This window comes from Semicossyphus pulcher, unplaced genomic scaffold, assembly GCF_022749685.1.
Source record: "Semicossyphus pulcher isolate SPU_LCO1_2020_fin unplaced genomic scaffold, fSemPul1.0.p SCAF_3, whole genome shotgun sequence".
NCBI lineage: Eukaryota > Metazoa > Chordata > Actinopteri > Labriformes > Labridae > Semicossyphus > Semicossyphus pulcher.
The window spans coordinates 7585259-7611415 of record NW_027211704.1 but is presented as its reverse complement, the minus strand read 5'-3'; the positions used below and the strand labels follow the sequence as shown (position 1 = coordinate 7611415).

Sequence of the window (26157 nt, the reverse complement as noted above, 5' to 3'; positions counted from 1 at the left end):
CTTGACACAGCGTCAAGGGAATTTATCTCAAGTTAAATTTTAGATCTAGAACGGATTGTTAGCTGAACTTACATTCAGATGTCTGTTTATAGAGATTAATAAAAGGGTAAATCGTCGTCAGAACACGCTGATGGGAGCCGGGATGGCATAACGGCGCATTACGTTCCGCCTGCTTTTGCTCTCCTCACGAACTGTTTTTCTTGCATATGCCGCAGCCTGCTGATACGTGATTGGTCAATATTACTCAGACTACAAATGTAGTTCAAACAGTTGCCTTCCCCGAAATCCAAATCCCAGTCTACATTTCTATGATACTACCTATTAGTACATGGAGCTCAATGCTAAAAAGACACTAAAGTTATCATGGTGGTGGTAGATGAAAAGTGAGTTTACAGTTACTCTGTATTGAAGTTAGTAAAATAACAACTTCGTTTGTGAGCAGTTTATAAGTATTGTAGCTCATCACTCATGTTGATGCTGTTAACGAGACAGGAGCTGTTTAGTTGATCAACAGTAAAACGTCTTTGATTATCAATTAGTTGTTTTTTTTATCTCATTTTTCAAGAACAATTAAGACACTGGTTGCATTTTCTCCATTTTTTTGCAGCTTTTCTTGTCCTAAATCATTTATAACAGAATATTTTTAGGTTTCGGACTCTTGGTTGGACAAAACAGGAAATTTCAAGATGTCATCACGAGCTTTTTTTCTGACAATTTATACATTAAGGTTGAATCAGTTAACCAAAAGTAATCAGCAGATTCATTGAATATAAAAAATATGAAGTTTCAGTCCCTGTAAGTATTCTGGTATATGTGTTATCCTGGATTGTGGATGTTTTAAATTCTTTTGCAATATCAGAGTCAAGTAAAATAAAGCGATTTCCCCCCTTTTCCCCCTTCGCATTCAGTGTACATGTTTTTAGACTGACATTACAAAATGACATAATTCACATATGATTCCTTTATCGCATCAAAATTGCTGTTTACTGAAAAAGTGATTATTACGTGACATTTGTGGGGGTCTGGAAAAAAGAGTTTTCTTACATATTGAGAGCAAGATATGTTAGTCAGGGAGTCTGCGGTCCTTCAGTACTCTTCAGTAGAATAATCAAAAAACAAAAATCAAATCTTTTTAAATTCGGATATTCGATTAAACGTGAAGCTCTTTTTTATACCGACTCAATAATATAACAGAGTTGATTTTTACTACTTTGGGGGTTTGAGTTTTATTTGGAAAGTTTTTCTAGTCGACACTAAAGTGGGATGTTTGTTCTTGAGTGACCTCTGACCTCTGCCCTAAACTTCCCCTCCGTCTTAGACCTTCTTTTTTACTTCCACCAGAGAACCGAACCGTCCCTCCTGCTTCGTCTTACAAAAACATCCTTCTGTTTTTGTGCTTTTCACTGTACAACGTGAATACTTTCTCTTTGTCGGCTCACTTTTAACTGTCTTTCTCTGATATCCTGCAGCACATTGGCAGTGTCCTCGCTCAGACGGGGAGACAGATGTCAGACCTGTCTCTCTCTCTCTCTCTCTCTCTCTCTTTCTGTTTAGCACTCTCTCCCTCTCTCTCTCTTTCTGTCCCAGCAGCAGTACAAATCCTGGCTTTCCTCAAACCTCCATTAGCCCGCTCTGCTCTCTACGCAACTGCTCCACGCTCTGAGACACACCAAGAACAAGACACACACACACTTACAGGATCATTACACAGTGATACACGCATATCCACACACTCACAGTATCATCACACGGACACACACACACCTCTCCTGGAGCTCCTGCACAACCCGAGGAGAAAAGAGGGTGGAAGAATTTGGCCTCAAGTCCTGCAACCGCCTTCAAACTGCTGGTAAAGTAGAGTTAATGTCTGTCCATCTGTTTGTCCTTAGCTCCTCCCCTCTCTCTGTCTGTTTGTCTCTCTCTTATTGTCTGTCTGTCTGTGTAGCGACGATTTGTTAACAGTTGTCAGATTTGCTGTAGACATTCTTCTTCATATGACCAAACGAGGAGAAAAAAAAACCTCAGAACACTTGAGACTCAAGGGATCTTAAAACCTGATATGGATACCGGACCCTAAAGGAACCCGATTTTCTAACTTAACTTAACTAAACAATCATTTACATGTCGGTTCTTTTCTATGTTTTGATAACAAACATCCCAACCTTCCCCTGAGATCACTGATGACGTTTGTTTTGTTTGAGAACTTTGACACTGAGCTTCGGGGATATTTAGGAAGTACAGAATACTTAAGGGAGTCTTTCAGAAACTTAAAACATAACATCATTCAACAGAACGACCTCGACACGACAAGTGAACATTCAGGAAACAGTCAGTTGAATTTTCATTTTAAGATGATCCAGATTCACAGTAGCACAGAGCTCTGTAAAGGCTCTAGCTGAGACCAGCTCATGCAGCTTTGAGACATAAGGGCGACTGAACATCCATCCATTCACTTCGCCTTCCACTTATCCGGGGTTGGGTCACTGGCAGCAGGCTAAGAAAGCTAGCCCAGCCGCCCCTCTCCCCAGACATACTCTCCAGCTCCTCCTGGGGGATTCCAAGGCGTTCCCAGTCCAGGGGGGATATATAATCCCTCCAGCAAGTTCTGGGTCTACCCCGGGGTCTCCTCCCAGTTGGACGTTACTGGAAAACCTCCACAGGAAGAAGCTCAGGAGGCATCCTTATCAGATGCCCGGACCACCTTAAGTGGCTCCTTTCAAATCAAAGGAGTTAGCGGCTCCACTCCGAGCTCCCTCTGGATGTCTGAGCTCCTTACCCTATCTCTACAGAAGAGCTCAGCCACTCTGTGGAGGTAACAAATTTTGGCCGCTAGTATCCGCAAACTCGCTCTTTCGGTCACGACCCAGAACTCATGACCACAGGTGAGGGTTGGCACGTAGATCGAATTGACCCATAAGGCGAAACTCTGAGCGCGATACTGCAAAATCTAAGACATGAACCTGACAGACCAGAAACTTAAAGTAACAAAGGGCTGTTTGTTGGTTAGCCTCTCTTAAAGGATGCATACTTCATGCTGGTTATGGGATGTAGTCAGAAGACATAAGGCGAGTCTTTGTCAGTTCTGGTTCTTTTCCACTCTATTAACTTCGCATAAGGTGTAAGCATTGTTTCTGGTGCTTTTTGTTTTCTCTGTTTTCTGCTTGTTTTGGAGCCGAGTTCCAGGAAGTGATTTTGGTCTGTGCTCAGGAGGTGATACTAAAGTTCCAGATCCCTTTAAAGGTTGGCAGCAATGCTAATTTCAAAGATTTTTAGTTTTGTAAATGTCTGTAGGAAACTATCTTTTGCTAACACAATGGTGATTGGGCTTTTGGCCAACTAATACAGCCCTGTTGTCTGCAGTATTCTTGGTATTACGAACTTGGTATTGAGTTGACAATTACACCAAAGAATCACAAGCAGTCTTCTTCACCCAGCGGTGGTCGGTTGATCTTTGAGACTTTAAATCTTTAAACTTGGACCCGAGAATTTATCAGATAATCAACATAAAGTTATTCCGTGTGAAACAAGATGATTGAAAACCAATGAGAATCTGTATAGATCCTATATTGTCTTAATATAAGCACATTGCTGAGTTTGAGAAAAAGAATCAACACTCAACATGGCCGCCTGTTGCCATGACGAGCATTAAACCTTGAAGCTGAGTTTACTCTCAATTGAACAGTCCTTAGTGTCAAAGTGTTTACTGTGAAATATCTGTCACCTCGTAAAATACTTCTAAGGGGCGTCCAGAGAAAACAACGTTGTGTTTAACAGAAAAACCTGAAGTGATCGAATCTCAAAATCAAACAGTTGTGTCTTCAGTGAAAAGTCAGTTGATTAAGGGAAGTATTGAGCAACAAAACTTCAGCCTAAACAAAGTCTGAGTTTTATTAAACTACAGACAAACACAGCCTCCAGCTTATTTTCTGCTGCTGCTGCTGGAAGTCTCTCCGTCTGAGCCTGCTCATCCAGAAACTGAACTGCTGAATATTTTCCATTTCTCTCCCCTCCCTCCTGTTTTCTTTCCTCTGTCTCACACACATGGATCTCTCTCTCTCCCTCACTCTCTTTTTGTCTCCCAGACAGTATTCGGTCTCCTATTTGTTGGTGCTGGGTTGAAGTGGGAGTGTCTCAGAGCTAATATGAGTTCAGTTCTCCAGCCTGTGGAGCTGCAGACCGAAGTTTTGTTTTCATCCAAAAGAAAATGTGAAGTGATTAATCTGTGGAGGGCGTGGGCGGATGTCATGGATAAAGGACACCCTCTAACGAGACGTGTAATCAATATAAGTGCTGCTGCTGCTCTGGAAAACTTTATCGGAGCTGTAGTTTTTGAAAAAATAACTTTTAATATTCATTTCAACTTCAATGTCAATCAATGGTTTGACATCTATCTATCAATACTAATCTATGAATAAAAAACAGGTCAGAAATAAATTAACAGTCACCTTACTGTGTTTATATAAACATCTAGTCTTGTTTGCACCATTCCAACAAATCAGAGGCTTCTATTACCCAACACCACCAACAACTCCCATCACGCACTGGGGCACAGCTACAGCGCATTTATTACTGTTATTGAGGCTGATACAGAAAAACTAGTTCAATCTTCTCCATTCAGAGGGGGAATCAGACAGAAAACAAACTATCAGGTGTGTGAAGGCGTGTGTTAGTTTCAGATCCCTGCTTTAATAATGACAGGACTGCTGTGTATAGACTAGTAATTACACATACACACACACACACGCACAAAGGCAACCGACCATTAAGACCCCGGCAGAGAGCTATATGAGGGCCAGCAGCAGCACTGACAGCTCCTTTTGTCTGGGAAGCTGCTGCAGGTAAAAACCTTCTCTCTCCTGTCTATCTCTATCTAATTCAGAATTCTAATTCTTAAATTGCAAATGAGTTTGAATGAGAAGAGATCAATGAAAATACCAAAAAGAAGAAGAAAAACACTTGCTTCTCTTTAGGAATGTTATGCCTTTCATGTGGGTTGACAGTAAAGCGATGGTATGTAAAGACGGAGGACAGAGACGGCGAATGACAGGAAATAAAAATACCCCTGTCGGACTCAAACTCTGGACAAAACAGTTCATGGTCAGCACTTTAAATCGCAATGCCATGGAGGCCCCCAGCTGTTTCTGAACTTTTAATTTCCAGCCGTGGCTATTTGGAGAATTAGCGGTTTCATTTTTCATTGGAGATAAAAAATTTTGTGAGGAAATGTGAGCATGAATATGGTATGTACTGCTCTGCAGGGATGAGGTGGTGGCTGGTGGTGGCCAGTCTGTGGCTGCTGGTGCTCCTGACCTTTGCCGATGCTCATACCAGACCTCAGAACCAGGATGAAGGGACCCGACGGGAGAAGAAGAAGAGGGATGGACAAGGTAAGACTCTGCCTGTTCAAGTAAAACACTGGTATCTGGATTATCCTCTGTTAGATTTTTTAAGTTTCATCTGTATTTGTGAATGCAGTACTGATAGGCCCAGCTCATGTTTAGTCAGGCTTAGCACAAAGTGTGTGAGGAGGAGAAAATGTTGACCTAGCAATGTCATACAGATCAAATCAACAGCTTAAAATGTCTGATTTATATATCGCACTGTGTTTAGTGGTGTAAAAGTAAAAATAATTTTTCATGTAATAACCGGAGGATAATAGAACAAACACAAGAGCAACCAATTACATATGGAGTCCCACAGGGTAGCATCCTGGGTTCCTTTTCTTTCTGTAATATTCGAGTACTTTGAATCAGTTTGTGCTGTAAATGTATTTTCATATGACACTTATTCAGCCATTTTGGCTCTGTAAAACATAAATACACTAAAGTCAGTCTCAAGTGAGGAATTTAGGAAGATAAGAACTGGCAAGCATCTACGTATCTGTAAACTGATAAGCAGACTGGCCTTTAAATCAAGTGGCTGTAGATGATGCGTTTTAAAAGCCTTTTAGAAGTTTCAAGAAAGATGTAAATTGATACATGTAAACTGAAAATGTGTTTCAGGTCATTGGAGAGCCAAGACAGGGCGCTTAAGACCGATGAAGATTCGACTGATTCCTGGTCCCAGCATTCCAGTGGAGCCTGGAGAAATTCAAGGAAACACTCTGTTCCTGAATCATTACAAAAACATACAAGAACAGCACTCAACCTACAACGTTATCCCAGGTCAGTGAGACGATTGACAACATACCCTGAATCCAGGTTAGTGAGATCCGTAACTCATCTTAGTGTGGCAGTGACTACTATATATCAGATATCTTATATCTATATATCAGATGACATCTGATTATTTTGCTATGTACAACTCATAGTCAAAAACCCAAACAATCCATTTACAATGACTCCAAAAGACAGAACATCAGTCTTTCCTTTCACTGGAGAGCTCAAACGTAGGATAAATTTACTTAATGCTTGATGCTGCACATCAAACAGGCAAGTGAAAACCAGAAAATTAAACTAAAGAGGACTTAAAAAGGTTATAACTGAAGTATAAAAGTAAACAACCACTTGAAAGTCACCAAGTAACACCAGAGCAAGACGTTTGTTTGCAAAAGGAATGACTTGTTCCAGTCTTTACTCTCTGTATATACGGCTTCTCTGAGGCATCCCAAAAAATCCTCCAGAGACCTGTGATTTAGAAGATAAACCATCAAGGTTAAAACTTTAAACTTTAAAGTAGATATTAAGCAGGCACCACAGCAGTAAATGTGACCAATTTCCAAAACAATTTAACTAGTCCATCTGTCTCAGTGTACGTAAATTTATGTGTAAACCATCATGGACACAGGCAGAATATCTTTGTATTTTAAACTTTTAAGTGGTAAATTATAACAGTTTCCCAGTCAATAAAATGCATGTACGAGTGAAGTCTGAGAACAGCTCAGCACAGCTCTGAGGCTTTGTCTTCCTCTCGTAATGAAGCTGCCTGTTATTACAGCTCAGTAATTTAATGACAAATCATTAAATTCCACCATGAACAGAAGGAAAAAACATTTGTGGTAAATGAATGAGCTCGTCAGAAAATAAGTCCGGAAAAACCCATCACAGAGTTGAGGAGGGAGACTTCATGAAAGAACTCGAAAGCCACGTGGAAACCCATCAGCTTCAAACAATGAAGTCAGCATTACGTAATTAGAAAGGATGGTAATGTTGGTGGCATTCCGTTGTTCTGAGCTTAAGGGAATTATTTTTTATAAGTAGATTTACACTATTTGGCTCTTTTTATTTCTCGTTTGGGGTATAAGAACACGACTCTTTGTTTAGAAAAGCAGACAAAACTGAAATGTTGCCACAACCACACAGATCAGTTGGCAGTTTACAGAAACAGAAAGTTACAGATGTCAGACCAGCATGACTGTTGACTCGCAGCTAGATTTTGGTCTGTATCGTACACGTGGCTCCACTTGTAGATAAAGTGCTTCTATTTTCGGCTCTTTGGATCCTCTGTTGTCATCAAAAAAGCCAGAAGGTCAGATATCTCTCAGGTCTTTCAAATAAACGCATCAAAACCGCCATGATTCATGGTGAAAAAAACATTGAACTTGCTGTGCAAACTGTTTCAATCAGTGTTACATTTAAGTAGACACTGAATGGCCACCATTGAAATGGCTCCATATAGACATTATCCCGCTCATTTTTTCTGGCCTCAATATGTCCTCTTGTGTTGACGTGTGTTTATTTACATAAGAATATCACCAACATTTGAGCCAAACATGATGCCAAAATAAACAGCTGGGTTTTTCCTACAATTATAAGACTAGGGCACAGCGTCTAAGACGAATGAACCAAAAACTTTGCTGAGACATGTTTGCTCTCTGCTGCTGGGGCTTAGAAACCTCCTGCCCACTTAGACACAACAGCAGTGGACCGGGCGAAGAGAAGATAACGTGTTACTCGTGGCTAATATGAGTGCATAAATTCAGCCAGAAAGTTTTAAGAATAACTCGGTTTTAGGTTTCCAAGCTTGACACCACAGATCCAGACTTGGAACATTTTGGGTTTAAACTGAAGAAGTTCATTAAGAAGAAGCCCGTATCAGACTTTATTTCAAAACAGTGGGAACAAAAACTGGCCATAAAAACAACCTTTTCCAAAACATATTCATCCAAAACAGATTCCAAACTGTGAAGAAAAAACCACAGTTTGAAATCAAGAGAGGTTGACCTAACAGCTGGCGATATACAATGTCTTTGCCTAACAGTCCACACATGTTCACGCTCAAAGATAGGCCGACTTGCTGAGTGGTTTCATTTGTTTGATTTTATGTATACTGCATTTATCAAAAAAGACAAATATCACATTCCTCTTCCAATATCTGAATACTCATGAGAACTAAAAGTTCATTGCTCTTTCAAAAGGACAACCTGCATTATGATATAGTATTGTCATTAAGGTGGCATAAAATGGTTCTAAAGGGACTTTCATTTTGTTTATCAAAATGTTTTCTAGGACAATATATCACAACAAAAGTAGTTGACCTGATCTGTTGCCTTTAGAGGCTCACATGACCTTTTTTTGGTTCAAAAAATAGCCCAAAAAGATTTTCTGTTTAAAATGATACAAAACAGAGAAAAGCAGAAACCCTCTCATTAGAGATCAAACTAAGAATTTGTGGTTGAACTGGGAACTGTTTATCAAAACTGTTCCCAATTCATTGTTTGTTAATAAATTGATCAAATAGTTGTTTCACCGCTAGTAAAAACACTGAAAGTATGCACTGAACACAACAGAATGATGGTGCCATAGTGCAGTCCGATGGCTGCTGTGTTATTTAAACAAAAACCTGCAATTTACTTGACAATAAAGAGATTGTACGACAGCAAGACAATATTTTACAGAGAAAAGAAAAGCTCTAAAGTATGAGTGCCCCAGCAGAGATGACAGGGTGACAGCCTCTCAGCTCACAGTAAAAAGAACAGAGATAGGTGAGTCAGTATTTAAAAGAAACAACCTGAGCCTCTTAAATACCTGTGCTTCTATGGACGTAACAAAGAGCATACCATTAGAAAGGATAGATGACAGACAGAAAATACCTAAAATAGACACAAAGAGCCTCTTCCTGCTATATCATAGTGGTTTACAGTCTTTTCTACTGACTCACTGCCAGTCAAAGCCTCGTCCTACCCCATTTCTAATTTTTGAAGGTGGAGTTAATGCAGAGGGAGGAGTGCAAACGCTACAAATCACTGCTTTGTCTGGTTCTGATGGTAAAGTACAGGCTTTAGATTTAACTACACACACAGCAATTACTGAAAAAGGGGCTGCTGCTGCAACTGAGAAGAATAACAAAGCTTGTCAGCATCTTAGGCTGAAGGTGTGACCCACAGGATGCTGGTTGGAATCTGCCTTGTTCTAGACCACTGAATCACTGCCTATTTTTCCGTTTGTCTGTTTTGTCAGCTGCTCATCAACAGCTGTTTCCTCGGGCTGGAACGCCAACAAAGTCAATCAAAGCTGTGTAGGGGCTTCATCTTCCGTCAAAATGGCCATGATAAAAATAAGTGAGGGTGAGCTGTTTGCAGCTGTACAGGTTGCTGACACTAAGTAAACTGCTTCTGCTGCAGTCGCCGCTTCTGAGTCGATAAAAAAAATGCCAGCAGGACTGATATCTTCTCTGCTACTAATGCTAAGGCAACATTATTTCTCAAGGTTCACGTCTGTATTTCTTACTCCCCACTAAAATGTCAGTTAGGGACCATCCTGGCAGCCAAATAATAAGAATACAGACCATGATTGTTCAAAATGTACATTTGGTGGCCAGTTGGTGGGCTGTATCACATGACTGATTGCAGGCTTTTTGATTGTGTTTACTTCAGCTCAAATTATACTTTCTTCATCTGCAGCCACAACGCAGAGTGAAAACGAAAGCCATCTGAGGACTCATGTCCACAATTTTTATCCACATCAAGCTAGCCTCCACTGCCATGTTACTGATATTCAAATATTCAGCATTTTGATAGCTTTGCGGTTCACAAAATGACTCTTGCTTCCTTTATTCAGCCCAGAGTGTCACTCAGTAAACTAAATGGTAAATGGACTGTACTTACATGGCACTTTTCTAGTAAAAGCCCTTTTACACTACATGTCACATTCACCCATTCACACACATATTCATACACTGATGGCAGAGGCTGCTACGCAAAGTGCCCAACTGTCAATCAGTCATCACATTCACACAAAGATGGCTATGCCACCAGGAGCAATTTGCGGTTCAGTGTCTTACCTAAGGACACATGCAGACTGAGGGAGCTGGGGATCGAACCACTACTGATCTGACTGTCATGTGTCTGTGTTGTTTCAGGTAAGCAGGGCCACTGTGTGTACCAGGGTCTGACCATGTTCGACCAGGCCGTCTGGTCTCCGAAGCCCTGTGTGACGTGTCAGTGTACTGGAGGACGGGTGATTTGTGACAAGATCACCTGTCCCATACCACACTGCCATTTCCCCTTCACTCCTGCCGGGGAGTGCTGCCCCGTCTGCATGGAGCCAGGTAGAAACACAACATGTGGCAAAGCCATGATGCAACATCCAGAGGCAATAGAGCTAGGCAATGTTTCTGACAGTCAGGCCAATATTTGAAGGATTTCATTCAACACTTGACGTCATAAAAGCTTATGATAAGGAATGTTCCCTTGTAGCGCAACTAAATCCTTATAGATTCTGAAAACACTTAACCAACCAATTTCATTACTGAGATGAGGGGCATGGAAACAGTGCTTTCCTCAGCCTTCCAACAGGACAAGCAGGATGTGGTGATCGACGGGGTTACATTTTTGCCTAACCATAACGATTTGGAAGTTAAAATGATGCACTCATTTAGGTAATTACCCAAACCATTCCTACACTACATACTGGTTCAGCTTTGAATCATCCTACTGCAGCATGTGCAGTTTTACAATTCAGCAGGAAACTATATCATTATGGGTGTGTTCCCATTAAGTTTTTATTTACAATTAGCAGTATACATAAAAGTTTTAACAAGGGATTTGTTTAAAACCTGTCCTGCTCCACATCTCGGAATAAACTTGGGAGTTTAACTGATGAAAACAATTTCAGAAAGAGTGCTGCTATGAGTTCAAGACTTCACCAGAACTTCAAATAATTGTAAATATGTAATCGGTTGGTTAGTTTCTCAAAGGAATCATATTTATACACAATTCTGCTCTCAGAACATTGAAGAGGTGTAAATGGTTCACATTAATGAAATGAATTGAACCATCCTCTGAGGCCTCTGTATGTTGCCCTCTGTCTTAATCATGGTTTTAAAAAATGTGCTCAGAACATTTTGGGTCAGATCAACACACATGTTGTGAAAGTTTTAACGTGTTTTTGTGTTGGGAGATACCACAGGTTGTTTTCAACATGTTCATGATTGGTTTCAACTTACTGTCAATTCAATCTAGCCAAAATGAGGACTGATGGACAACTAATTTAACAAAAAAAAAAAGTGTTTCCTAACAACGTAATTGTGAGATGTTATACGGATTACAATACGGATTTTTCATTTGCAACTTCTGTAGTCCCAATTCAGAGCTATCAAGTTTCCTAAATATTAAGACTGGGATTGCAAAAAATCCCCTGAGAAGAACAAAACTGACAACAGGTTTTTCCATAAGCCATTAATTGCTTACTTCCCTACCCTGTCTCTTGCACCCAACTCAAAACGTAAACTTTGTAAATATTTAAAAACAGCTCACAGTTCTAAAGTTTCAAGTTTGAAATGGGCTCGCAGTTGTCTACAAACAGCTGGTCACTGTAGATTTTAGCAAATGTCACTCAAACAGGGGGAAATTTTGCATTTCTTAGGGACTTGTGAGATGTACAAATAAAGGTTTGAGGGGAGGTGACTACAAGATATGACTTGTGCTATAACCTGCACAAATGCCAAAAGAAATGGGTAGAAGAAGAAACACCCTTTTAGTCCACAGCCTTCTATAGTTATTATCATCTAGTAACTTTTATTAAGGTGATAGATAATAATAGTATGATGAATTATCAATTTCTGTACCAGACTATGTAGCAGGAGTAATTCCTTTAAGTTTAACGTTACAGTTTGGGACTTGGTGGCAGACTGATGTTTTTGGATGGAAAACAGCCGTACGTTTTTATGTGAAAATATTAAAACAGGTTTGCAGGTGTTTCTTTTCATGGTCCTGTAGTGTAAACGATAACTTTGTGTAGTCTCAGTTAGCATTACCACTGCCACTGGCTGCTGTTTCTTCCAACAGTTCCATGTATCATGTTAGCTTATGTTGGCTGGAGCTAACAGATGTCTTAACACATGAGGTATGTAGTTCAAAGTTTTACAAATGTGAGAATTTTTAAGTTTACCTCTTAACAATACTGTGGCTAGTTCAAAACAAAATATTTTTTCTATTTCTAAATTAAAAAATATATAAACACTGATTAGGCAGGAAATCATCAAGGGTCAGCAAACCTACCTAATGCTTCACAACCAATGATGGATGCCTATTATCTTAGCTGCAAGACAGTATACATGTATTTTTGTCTTTTTCATGTACTGTTTGCCAGATGTCTCTGTTGCACTTATTGTATTATAACTATAAAACAGCATTAAGAGTTAGGCAAGTGAGCTAAGGTTGGTCTACATCATTTACATTGGTACTGTTTATTATTAGTTATCTGCTTGATAAACTGATAACGGAAATGTTGTAAAAAAGGATACAAAAATACTGGGAACCATTTTTTGATATTGAGAATGACCGTATAATAATTAGTTGGCATTGCAATAGTAGATGTGTACTTGTTCAGGTAATTATGAGATTCTTTTAAAGAGATTTTCATCAAATATTTTTGCCACTTTATAGAATGCAATGTGCTTCTATAGAAGTTTCATCCAAATTTGACTCGATCATATTCAGATTCAGTACCAGCTGGTACCGACATCGCCGAACATGAAACAACCAGCTTTAACTCCTATTGAAGGCTTCAATAGGATTTGTCCCGGACTGGTCTACAGCAGCGGTCTGCTCTGTAGCTTTAACAAGCTGGTCTTGTAAACGTCAGTCTGGAAAAATGTGGGTGTCTGTTTGTCTACAACACTAACACAAAGTCGTCTCTGTCCATCTCCTGTCTGTTTGTCCAACTATCATCCTGTCCTTTTGTCTTCACGAACTTCCATCTCCATCCTGTTTCCTTCTATTCTAGTTTTCTTTATTTTTTCCACTCGCTCTTGCTCTTCCTTTGAACTTCCCCCTCTCTCTCTATTCTCCTATTTCTGTCCTTTTTCTTCCTTCCATCTTTCTATTCTGTCCCCATTTTCTTTTCTCTCCACCACCTCCTTCCCTATGATCGGCTGCCCTGCACCTCCCTACACCCAACCTAGAACCTGACCTCAGCCTTGACCTTTCTGGTGACTCCCCAGTTCCCAGCGACCCCGAAGATGATGTGACCCCACTGACCCAGGAGGAGATCCAGCGAATCCTCTGGCGGGAGGAAGAGGAGCATCGAGAGGAGGAGGAGCGTCTGAGGAAGAAGGATGGGGCGAGGAAAAAGAAGAGGAAGCAGAGGAAGGAGCAGGAGGAGAGACAAAGGAAGATAGTGGAGCAGAGGAGGAAAGAAGAAGAGAAGGCTCTGAGGCTGCAGGTGGAGAAAGAGGAGGAGGAATGGAGGAAGCAGGGGGAGGAGAGAAGAGAGGAGGAGGAGAGGAGGAGAGAGGAGAAAGAAGACAGTAGGAAGAGGGAGGAAGCTGAGGGAGAAGCAAGGGAGAAAGAAAGGGAGTTAGAAGAGGAAAGGAGGAGGCATGAGGAAATACTGAGGGAGGAACTACTGGCACTGGTGGAGGAGGAAGAGAAGAGGCAGGAGGAAGAAGAAAAGCAGAAGGAGTTGAGGAAGCAGGAAGAGGAGAGGTGGAGAGACAATGAGGAAGACAGAAGGCATAGGGAGGAAGTGGAGAGAGAAGCCAGGGAGAAGGAAAATAAACTAGAAGAGGAGAGGAGGAAGCAGGAGGACACACCGATGGAGGAACTACTGGAACTGGTGGAGGAGGAGGAAGAGAAGTGGCAGGAGCAAGTAAAGGAGCAGGAGGAGAAGTGGCTGAGGGGAGATGTGTTTCAGATGCCTCCAAAAGAACCTGACGAACCAGAGGATCACGAGTTTCTCCTGACTCCGATCTTAGTACCTCCCCCTACGACAGAGGAGCTGGAGGAGATTGAAGGAGAGCTGGAGGAGGTAGATGAGGTGGAGGAGCCAGTGGAGGTAGAAGAGGCAGGGGAGTTAGAGGAGGACGATGAGGAGAGAGAGGTTGTTGTGGTAAACAGTGAAACCCTCCCTCCAGGCTGCGAATTCTCTGATGTCACTGTGACATGTGATAATGCCAAACTCATCTACTTCCCTCCTCTGGCCATACCTGAGCTCAAATCTCTCAGTCTGGAGGGTAAGTTAACACCACGGCACAATGGGGAAAAAGTTGTGCCAGAGAATCTGTAACATTTTAATATATACATCAGTAGTATGAGGGTTAGTATTTTATTTAGTTTAGACAGGCTTTTATAGACTTCATATTACAATACTGATTTTTCATTTGCAACTTCTGTAGTCCCAATTCAGAGCTATCAAGTTTCCTAAATATTAAGACTGGGATTGCAAAAAATCCCCTGAGAAGAACAAAACCGGCAACGGGTTTTTCCATAAGCCATTAATTGCTTACTTCCCTACCCTGTCTCTTGCACCCAACTCAAAACGTAAACGATGTAAATATTTAAAAACAGCTCACAGTTCTAAAGTTTCAAGTTTGAAATGGGCGCAGAATTGTCTACAAACAGCTGGTCACTGTAGATTTTAGCAAATGTCACTCAAGCAGGAGGAAATTGTGCATCTCTTAGGGACTATTTTCAGCTTCACATTAATGCAGATTTGGCTTTCTAGAGAGTATTTCCAGCAGCAGGACACTGCACGTGAGATTGAGTCTAAATAAACTGCTGTGTGGTGATTCAGTTACGTGTTCCCCGGTGCAACGCTGTGACTCACTGATGTGTTTTTAATCGTTTTTGGACAACAACTGAGCTCTAAGGCACAGATGAAGGAGATATAATCAGGCTTCGAATACAAAAGCAATATTTGTTAGTAGATCAATTCATCAATTTGGATTTGGAATCTTTACCTGTTATTGTTATGTTTTGTCTCCAATACCCCTTGCCCATAATTACCAGAACGTTATAGTTCACAGCCCAGTTACTCTACACTCAGCACAGTATTGTGTTTTACCTGTTTAAATTAAATGCATTTGCTTATCTTATATGATGCCAAAATGTTCCACACAACAAAAACACACAGGCAACCCACAATAGTTGGGCTCTTTCAACTTAAGGAACTTTTTCATATTTATAAGAAAGGTATAGTATAGTTATATAGGACGATTGGTTGAGCACATAAGCCACAGATATCATTGTAACTGGCGCAAACTGCACAGTTTTAAACACCAAACAGGCGCACAGAAACACACTGCTGCTACGGAAAGCCTGCCAAATTTTTCTCATCTCATTCTTCACTGACTGAAACTTTTCCAAACCTGCAGGCAACAGCATCAGCAGCATTCCAGCTGGAGCCTTCAATGGCATCCCCAACCTGGAATGGATCAACCTGAAGAAAAACAAACTCACCTCTGCTGGCATTCAAGCTAAAGCCTTCAAAGTAAGACAAACTGACCCACTAAACCACTATAGGCCTGAAAGACTCAAACAATTATGATGGTTCCAGAGACAATGATGTTCAATAAATACGGTTTAAAGACAATAAACTAAAGGCATCAAATAAACCAGCACAAAATATGTGAGATGTTCTGTTATATGTTGTTGCAAATGTCCGTGCCTGTAAGTGTTGCATAGACTAGCAAGAGAAATTACAAAAGTGTTGTTTAAACGCAATTTTCAATGTCCCTAATAAAGATAATATAATCATTAATCTTTCATCCCTGAAGGCTGCAAAGCTATAAACAGGCAGAAGAGAAACAGACAGGTGTTTGTGAAATTATCATTTTGTGGTCCAAAGGGGGGGGTCATATTAACACATATTAGTAACTGTGTGTGTGTTTGTGTGTGTGTGTGTGTGTCAGGGTCTGAAGATGTTAAGGCGTCTGTACTTGGATGGGAACCTTCTAGAAGCTGTGCCCTGTGAACTTCCTCCCACCCTGCAGGAGCTGAAGATCAGTGAAAACAGACTGAAAGGGATCGACGAAAACATCTTCAAAGGTACTGCCACAGTATCCCATAATGCATAGAAATGACAATATAATGCATGTAACTCACAAATGAGCTTTTCTGACTGTATTTGCACTGTTTTGATTATCAGAATTCTCTGCATTTTTTCTGTGTGGCATTAGTCAGTGAAGTAAACCTGCACTAAGTGTTGCCTCTCCCCACCCTGTGAGCTTCGAGGCTTATACCAATATCATTGATAATGCGTAAAGGTTTTATATTGTTCAGCCCTACTATATGTTGTTCAGTAAGCTTTGACAACATCTAATTTTTCACTCTGATATAAATGTATTCTTTACAGAACGAAATGAGAATTTGCTGTTGTGTTTTGTAACTTTGATTTTGAAAGTTTCTTTTCTGGACTGATTCAGGGACAAGTTTCCAGTTGACGGACAGTAATGTTAATCCATTCTTTATCTGAGCAGATATGAGCAGCCTGGTGATTCTGGAGCTGGAGGGAAATCTGCTGAGTGAGGGGAACGTAGCTCATTTAGCATTCACTCCTCTCATCCAACTCTCCTACCTCAGACTGGGGAGAAACCACTTCCGCACCATACCACAGGGCCTTCCTGTGTCATTGCTGGTATGAAGTAACATCTGTTTACATTATCTCTTTAGCTCTTACCTCTTCACTCCCCATACTGGGACACCTCACATAGCAAGACTTTGACTTTCTTCACACAGTGTCATGAAATCATGGCCACCTGCTGCTTTTGTGTGACGGTGCCACCAGAAAAATACTCCCCAAGGCTCAGACCTCAATGGTTCAAAGGTTATAAAGATGCTATATTATAAATACACCTCTGATCGTGAATGAAAGGGAAGCTTTCGAAACATCTCAAATACTCGATTATACATTATCAGGGGTCTTCTGAGCAGCTGGTTACAGTCAGCCAGCCAGTAATTTAGGTTTGCTGATGTTTCAGTATTTTCTTTATGGCTGTGATGTTTAAGACTCCTCCACTGAGTAAACTCCGCTTTTACCTGTGGGAAACTGGTCCACCCAACCTGTAATTATGGCCTCTGGTTAACCACAAACACTGCAGTACACCCGGGACATGCTGCTTCTGAAAATCCACCTTAAAACCGACTTTATGTTTTGATCCTGGAGAGTTTCTATAAACTCTTGGCAAATCCAAAACCCCATACCTTTTCTCATCATTAGTGCCTTAGACCGCAATCTACCGTTAACATTTGTTCTCTCCTAATTGGCTCTGGGATTCCACAGTTTATCAGACACTTTCAGCTTTGTATAGCCAAGTTGATTATGATTGTGATATAAGGATAACGTTAAGTAACTAAGCAGATGTCTAAATTTTCCAGTGGGAATCTGCTGCTAAGGTTGCTAGTTTTAACAAAGACTGTAAGCAGAACAAGTATGAATTTAGTTTTAGGGTGGATTTTGCACTTGTAACCCAAAAACAGTCCCAACAAACCACAGACTTGTTGGCCAAGATCTCTGAACCAAAAGCACTCAGCTAACACAACCGTTTAACGACAAACAAACACAGTCTTGCTTTAATAAAAAAGAAGCATTACAATGGGATCCTGCCGTGATCCTGACACCACACTGTCCATGAGTTTCGACCAATCAAAACATTCTCCTTTCTGACCCTTTTCTTTTCTTTTTTCTTTTCTGACTCGTTTCTTTTGTTCACTCTCTCCTCTCTCTGTTGTTCAGGAGTTGTACTTGGAAAACAACCTGATTGAGGAAATCTCAGAGACAGTTTTCAATCAGACCCACAATCTGAACGTGATTTCTCTGAGACACAATAGGCTGGATGAGAGCAGAATCGCCCCACTGGCCTGGATCAATCACAGGTGAGACGAAATGTCACTATCACCCATGATTCTCATAAGTTACTACAAATGTATTTCAATTAACATTTCGGCTGTCATCCATACATTTTATGTCATTCCCATACTTTCATGTGTTTTTCCAGCTGTGCATTTTACCTGTTTAATTACCACCTGTTCTGTTATCTCCCTGCTTGTTTGCAGAAATCTGGAGTCCATCGACCTTTCACATAATGACCTCTACCTGGTTCCTTCCTACCTTCCCAGATCTCTGGTCCACCTAGTGCTGGTGGGAAATAACATAGAGAGAGTACCTGGTAGGTTGAAGGTGTTGATGGAAGGTTTAACTGTTGGTAGATTGGCCTGGAGATTCTGATACCAGGAGGACTTGTTTTACAATTTAAGGTCCCATTTTACAGAAATATTAATGAATCAATAACCAAAAGTAGTAGCCCTGAACTGAACAAATGCAGAAACATGGGTTCCCAGAGTTAAACTGTTTCCTTCCAATACCTCCACAGGTTATGTCTTTGCTCATATGGACCCGGGTATAGAGTACCTCTACCTCTCCTACAACAAACTGGATGGGGAGGGAATCGAACCAGAGTCGTTCTTTGGTTCATACAACTCAATGGTGGAACTGTGTCTGGATAATAACCAGCTGGTCAGTGTGCCGTCTGGCATCAATGAGATGACCAACTTACACTTCCTCAGGCTCAACAATAACAACATCAGGTATGAAGACAATGTTTATAGACTTTCGCTGTGATTTCAAAATGAATATTTATACTTCTGACATTTCTCATCATAAATTAAGTTTGATTTAAAAAAGAAGAGATGAAAAAAAGGAATTAAAGTCCATCCAAACATAGCCAATATAGGTCATCATGAAGTAACTTTGATCATTCTAAATGTATCAAACTTGAAGCCTATGGTATAGTGATGTAGTTTTCTGGATAATATTAAGAAGTTATAGCATTCTTCTCAACAACTTCCATATGGTATAAAGACTAAAAGACCTTTGTGGAAAATGTATTTGTGATTTTGGGCCACTGTTCATTCATCTATATATTTGGAAACATAATGTGTGTTCATAAGTCCTAGATATGGACTTGAAAAGTACAATGTTATCATAAATGATAGAGTCTCTAACAGATAAAAAACTTAACCACTTGAAGATAAGGGAAAAAATCTAAATTCAGTACAATCCTGTAAGGCCCACAAAAAATGGTCCCACAACAGACAAGAGCCTGACCAGATTACTGACTCACTCAGAACGCGAGACAATAACATCTAAAAGTTCACTGGACGGAGAGTTGTCTTGACGACAAGGAACAAAACAAGTTGCTTCATATTTCCACCTGAGCGTCACCCTGAATCACCTCATTACTCACTCACAGGTCCATGCACAGCACACAGAGACCAGGTATTTGCATGAGTTTATAACACTGACATTGTACTGTGCTCTCTCTTCACAGCCAAAATGGCTGACACTCCATATGGGAAATTGTAACCAAGCTCCAGACAAGTCCTGTAGCTTATTCAACATATATGGCAGAGAACAAAAAAACAAACAAACAAGAACCCATAGTAAATTAAAAGGGTAAATAAATAGCAAATAATAAAGACTTGAAAACAATAAGTTTACCCTGAATGAAAAGAGCTTCCCCTAAATGAGAAGGCAAATTAAAAAATGTATCTAAAAATGTCAATGCTTTTCTCTTTATTTCTGAAACAGAAGGAACTTTTTAATGAAAGCTGCAAAAGGTCTGAGTGTTCTTGTTTAACACTGAAGAAACTGTAATGTTCGTATGTATTTTTGTTAAAAGATAATCATAATAAACCAAATTCGCGTTTATTAGCATTTTGGCATCATGTTGTCTTAAAAGTGGACTCACTTCTGCAGTGTTCCTAAGATAAATAAGTATGTTTTTATGACTGATAAAAAATAAATAAATTCAATCATAAAATCACTTATAAATCCACAACCAAACCATATTTTGCGTTTTAAGTAAAAACTAGGGCGGTAAAGAAGGTATTGTTCATCATCTCCATAACAGTGCTATGTGACATTATGATGACTTTGGCATTTACAAAAGAACAGAACAGGGCCCAGAATGCTTCCTTGGGGAACTCCAATCGGTGTCTGTTAAATAAAATTGGCTTGTTTGTTCTGCAACGGGTAATCAAACACAGTCAAGCTTAATGGCAGCGAGGCTATTACATGAATATGAATCATTAAAATTAAAATTAGATTGAGTTTTAAAATTAATTACAACTGCAGCAGCATTTAACAGAGCTGAAAGAATAAGTAGTGTAATTGATTAATTTACAAGAAATTTTGGTATAATAATAATAGTCCAACAATTGCTTCTGTCATGTTTCTAAGCAAAAAAGCCAAACATTACCTTCTTTGAGTTGTTCTATTTGCAGCTGTTCTGTTCTACACTGAAAATGTTTGGATTGAATGTTTTGCTCAGCCTACAGTCCAAAATCCATTGACTTACAGTGGGCTTTATGATCGTGATGGCCTTTTCACAGTTTGCTGACATGAGACAGCACAAACAGAGCAAATGATTAATGACTATTTAAGTAAACAACAATCAGATTAATCCATAATGAAACTACACATAAGTTGTGGCTTAAGTACTCGAAATATAAAAAGTATACAAAGTTTATTTAACTACATCCTTATGCTTTGTCTTCTAGGAGTATCACCGAAGAAGGCATCTGTGACCCGAACCAAAGTGGAGAGTCGACTCTGGTGGCTGTGAGGCTAGAAAACAACTACATAGACCCCAAGAAGATCTCTCGATCAGCATTTTCCTGTGTACGCTCCTCCTCCAGTGTGGTCTTAAAACCCCAGAAAACCAAGTGAACTTAGTTCACACAAAGCAAATAACTGAAAGACACTTCTTTAAACCCTCAGAAACACAGAGGACAAGATTGGTTTTTAATGTTCCAACAGAAGTCAAAACATAAGATAAATTTGCCCTTACTAGTTTCCTCTGATGATGTATGTTGTTGACACTACACCCAAAAATGATGACTTAGAAAAACGTCTGTATCTGATGTACAGGAACATGGAAAAGGGAATTCAACTGTCACAAGTTACTGCTGATGTAATTCACCACTTGGGAATGGGACCGTCTTGTCCTGAACTCTTAGGATTGGAAAGTTGTTTTGCAGTGTTGCCTGGCCCACCTTGAACTTATATGAAGGAAACAAAACACCTTCAGACATCAAAATTAAACACATTACCGCTTTAGTAAAATATTACACCCTCTAAAATGGAAAGAATTCCTAAACCATACAAAGTAAAATGAAAATGCTAATAAATGAATGGAAAGATTTCTGTGAAGTGAGACCACAAGCCTGACACATTACATTTAACAACCTCACCACCTTCATGTTCCATTTCTCAGCTCTGTTTCTTCCATCCCTTCTTTCATAAAAAATCTTACAAGGAGTGAGAGGTTAGATCCCATGTGTCAGGCCATCCTGTGAGCTCTTTGTTCTCAAGATTAAGAAAGGGTTAAAGAACGAAGATTAAGAAAGTGCTGTTGGAGAGCTAATCCCTTTGACAGATAAAAAGACAAAAGATATAATCACATGTATGGCCATTTCCTCAATGGCTTACATCTTTACCTAAGTGGACAGTATCTTTCTCTGGTGCAAATAAAATGGATGTATTCGTGATGGGAAGGGTAAATGGGAGTCTCCTTTATGGTGTAGGCTTTAGTTTATAGTTCAGAGTCTATTCTGACTATTTGGTGGAAGGGAAAACATTAATGAGAGAACCCTTTTGCAAAAGCTTTTGACCTTAAGGTGTCTCAAAGTAATCCCTCGCAAACAGAACAGTGTGAGATATGGGAGGCTGGCTTCAGAACTATTTTTCCAGGTCCATCTTTATGCCTCGACTATCAACCTGTATAACTGTGGTGTAACATAGTAAGTCAATTGCAGCACTGACAGTAACTGAAAGAAGGCTTCTGCAGCGTGGGAGAGGGAATCCTCTATGCATGAGTAGGGATTTTTTATTTGTTATTATTTGTCGTTTACCAAAACCGACCTTTTTAAAAGAATGATTTTCTATTTGAACAATTGTATTGAAACACACATGCCCTTTACTTTGCTTTTGGCTGGCCAATATGCATAAATTATGTCAAAATATGTTTTATTTTTTTTGCTTATCAGAATGTTACAACGAAAAATTCAAATAAACTTCACTATATTCCCATTACTGCCTAATAATGTAGTGCACAAACAAGTCATATTTTTTGATCCGTACTACTACTAAGATAAAAGCATAATTATGACAATAAAAGCACTGGTATTTCTTATATGAAGTCTCAAATGCAATCTCATACAAACACAAATATGAAGCAATAATGTTTCCTTGCAGCAACAATGGTCCGCCAAGGTCCTGGGACATACATTTCATCAGCTATTTATTCTTTAAGTCCTCATGGACATCTGTGCAGTCGACAGGGGCTGAATGTGTGAGCCGTGATATCCTGCATATTGTACTTTGCCATAATGTGATTTTGATCTTACTGAAATAAATTGGGCAGCCCTAACGTCAAGGCTAATTTGAGTGTTGATAACTACTTTAAACTCCTAGTGCTTATTCAGTTGATTCTAACCTCTTTTAAAAAAAATAACTGGAAAATCCAAGATTTCATGATTATAAGCCTGAAAATCTGGAAAATACAACCAATGAGACCTGGTGATTCAAAGGTCTGGCTTCATGTTTCCATCTGGAGCACTGTCGAACACCTTGAGGTATTCTAGGATAAGATTCACGTTGACACTGAATGCAAACAATCAGGTGTAGAGAATAACTTGCATATCCAAAAATAATTTAGATTTTATTCCACTTGATCCCCTGATCTTGTTCACTGTCAGCAAAACCATTACATCTAGCAATATATTAATAAAGTTTGATGTTATCAAATTAGCGAGTCAGGCCTTAGGGAGACGGTAGAGCCCTGATGCATCACATGTCCTCTACCCTCATGCAATACATATTCGCTGAAAGCTGTAATTATCAGAGCAGCAAGCCAACTTTATCATAATATTTTCCCTTGCAGGCCTGAGGTTTAGGATCATTTACTTTAGTAGCAGACAAATAAAAAGGACTAATGGAAAAGAAAAGCTAAAATCAGAAGAGGACAAAAACCTCAGCTACATTAAAGAGACAAAATTGAAATATGAGATGTTGATAAGTTCATCTAAAAGTAGAAAAGCAATAAAATCAACAATCAGTAATGTCTGGTCAGTTTCAAGGAAATGGAAGTCGTCATGTCATCGTACTTCATTTGGAAACATTTCTTCAAGGAGCCAAAGCTCAAAGATCAAAGGTTTTCCTGTAGAAAAGAGAGACTTCTTGTTGTCTGCCAACACGAACAGCTGCTGCGTTCATCAGTCTCCCAAATCAACCACATGGTGAAACAATCTAATAGTCATTATTCACATGGCCTGCCTTCAATGTTTCTCAGTATAGGAACATCCTGCAATGCTGAAACTTCAAATTCAGTGTTATGTACTCAGCAGATATTTCATCATGTACAAATAATTACTCGGAGGTTGAACCTTCATTCAGCTCTGGTACAAAGGTTTCTTTGTAGTTTGCAGTGGTAGTGGCTAAGAGAGGACATGAATTCATATATTGTAAGTAGTTGCCGTCTAAAAGCAATCCTTAAATTAAACATGCCAGTAGAATGGTGAGTATCTGCACCTTGAGTTTATGTTGGAGTTTTGAGATGTTCAGTTAAAATACACTGCACTAGCATAAAGCCACTTCTGACACTCCTGCCGTACTTTTGTGTAGTGTGATATTAATTCTGTGTTTGTAATGATTATTATTTAAGTACTTATAACGGAGGTGTCTCTTTATGTTGCCTTGAAACACAATTTTATCCAGCAGTTTATCCACTAAGTTAACTAATACATTCATATGCTATTAGCTTTTGACAGCACTAATATTAAATATTATAAAAGCTATTTATTTTGTACATTTACTGTTAAAGCTGCAACATTTGGACCAAGATAAATTGATTCATTAAAAATAACGTCATCATGCATTTGTTTGTCGACAAATTTGATATGTTTTTGCATGTTTAGCTGACCAGCTGTGAACTGATCAAAAGACTTTCTCAGAAGTGAAAGGAATAAATTGTAATCTATCCAACCAAAGTCTCACCCAGTCACATAATCTTATAATGCAGCAATTTTAATTTCAGGCTACTTACAATGACTTAGTGAAGGTCAAGACTGTTCTCAGTAAGCCTTTTAGTGTCTAATGTGTCCTTTTACATTCATTAAAAATATAAAGGACAGAATGTGTTAAACTGTTTTACTCACTTCAACCAACTTCAATTTGAATAGTATTGTATGCTTGTTCATGTACAGTAAATTCCCAGAGCAAATTAGATGACAACATTAAGTTACACAAAATGATGCATTTTGCTCTGCGAGACAAACTAATTGATTGAAACATGGGGGGATTGTCAGAAAACAAGCGCATCGTTCAAAGTGGACATGATGACATGATGTCCAAACTTCTCTTAAATTGGCTTAGATGATGTCACCTGTCTACCAATATTGTGAGCCCATTTTATAATTTGGTCTTGGGTGGCAAGCTTCGTCGTCGCCTATGTCCAGTAATTTTCGTCATAAAAATAAAAAAAGACTTTCAGATGAATACGGTCATATTAATGGTAATAGCTTAAAAAATGTCTGCATCAGGTGGAACCATGGTGAAGTCATGGGGAGGTCTGAGGCTGGTGAACACTGGTCTGTTGTGTCGCTTGGCTGAGCAACACTCCCAGCAGCAGGTAACACTGAGCTCTGACCCTGCCACCGTTTTATTGAAGTGTTTCCTGGCATAAGACGCTCCTGTGGCACTAAAGCAACATCGGTGCTGAGGCAACTCCTTGGCACAATCGCCGAGCATGTAGCCCCAGTGACTCACAGCTTTTAAGGCCCATATGGAGGAAATTCTTGTCAACACGAGAACACAGCAAGTTCCATAGCCGTCACAGACGTCTGATAGGTTGGAAAGTATGACTTCCTGAAAGAGACGAGACATCGTGACTGCCTCCCATCAGCAATGCAGACCGACTCCCATCAGGAAATAATCTCTAACCTTTAATTTGCAGTTTGAATACTGTAATTCAAACAATTACGACATAGATATTTTCTCAACCGCAAACCAATTTCCCTCTTTTATGTATTAAATCCTTCTGTGGCAGACCAGTCAGCTGAGAAGTATCCGATTTTCATACACAAGATGCCCCTGAAGAGAAGATGACAGCACGGCAGCTTTCCAGCTCTAAACAGAAGTTAAATATTTTCATGCTTGCTTTTGCATTTTTTTGGACTGATAGACGAAGAAAGAACTAACAGGACTACACTGATATCCAGGCAAACTAACAAAATAGGAACAGTTTGGCATTTTCCTCTTACAGTGCAAAGCCTGTATCTTCTGATGCAAAGAAAGCAGAAAACTCAGGTTCACATCAGGGTCCAATCAGATCCCTGAAATGTTTGGGTAAATGGTATCCTTTAATCTTAAAACTTGGCTCCTAACAGGGTATTGTTTCAGCAGAGCTATGAAGCTGTGATTATGAGGCACTGGAAACTTAGCATGAGGTTTTTACAGAAAAACCATAAATGTGGACTTGCTTACATATCAGATAATTAAAGCGTACTCTGGCCTTGGTTCTGCAAGATTTTTGGTATGTGAGGTGAGTGGATCATGCTCAGATTTTACCCACTTTAGTGTTGAAATTCACAGACAGTTAAGTGCTTGTTAAACTAAATTTCTGCAGTGAAATGTTCATCAGGTAATCTTCTGAAATGAGGTGTTGGATTGTAGACAAGAAACTCTTTCAAGGCTATCAGGCAGTTCACTCAATACTTGTACGTTAGATTTAAGGATTTTTTTTAAAGATGATTGCTTTGGGCCTTTGCATTTACTCTGAGGGGCAATAAAGAATGAAAGAAAAAATGTGGAAGAGAGAATGGGGATGACACGCACCAAGTGGATTGCTTTTTTTGGGGTCTGGATCTTGCACATAAGTGAGGGTAGAATGGACCATAAGATTGATAGTTGGATTGGCATGGCGTCAGCGGTAATGTAG

At 39.7% G+C, this 26157-nt stretch overlaps 2 protein-coding genes across 2 annotated transcripts in view; one reads left to right on the top strand and one right to left on the bottom strand.

Annotated features, from left to right (window-relative positions):
- The window catches only part of cenpp (centromere protein P), an 85866-nt gene that overhangs the window by 4103 nt on the left and 55606 nt on the right, over positions 1-26157 (bottom strand). The gene's annotated exons all lie outside the window — the stretch shown is intronic.
- Positions 1754-22337, top strand: ecm2 (extracellular matrix protein 2, female organ and adipocyte specific). Its single transcript, XM_069678913.1, has 12 exons — positions 1754-1849; positions 5259-5387; positions 6003-6164; positions 10300-10488; positions 13345-14394; positions 15535-15650; positions 16072-16207; positions 16639-16796; positions 17895-18034; positions 18215-18327; positions 18532-18745; positions 20720-22337. Exons 2-12 carry the CDS (start codon positions 5261-5263, stop codon positions 20886-20888), a joined length of 2574 nt encoding a protein of 857 aa, XP_069535014.1. The 5' UTR covers positions 1754-1849; positions 5259-5260; the 3' UTR covers positions 20889-22337.

Excerpts from the sequence above, each read along its gene's own strand:
- ecm2 (XM_069678913.1), top strand. The coding sequence starts at position 5,261 with ATGAGGTGGTGGCTGGTGGTGGCCAGTCTGTGGCTGCTGGTGCTCCTG. Across the intron at positions 5,388-6,002 it reads GAAGAAGAGGGATGGACAAG|GTCATTGGAGAGCCAAGACA; the intron begins GTAAGACTCTGC and ends AATGTGTTTCAG. Across the intron at positions 18,035-18,214 it reads CTGGCCTGGATCAATCACAG|AAATCTGGAGTCCATCGACC; the intron begins GTGAGACGAAAT and ends GCTTGTTTGCAG.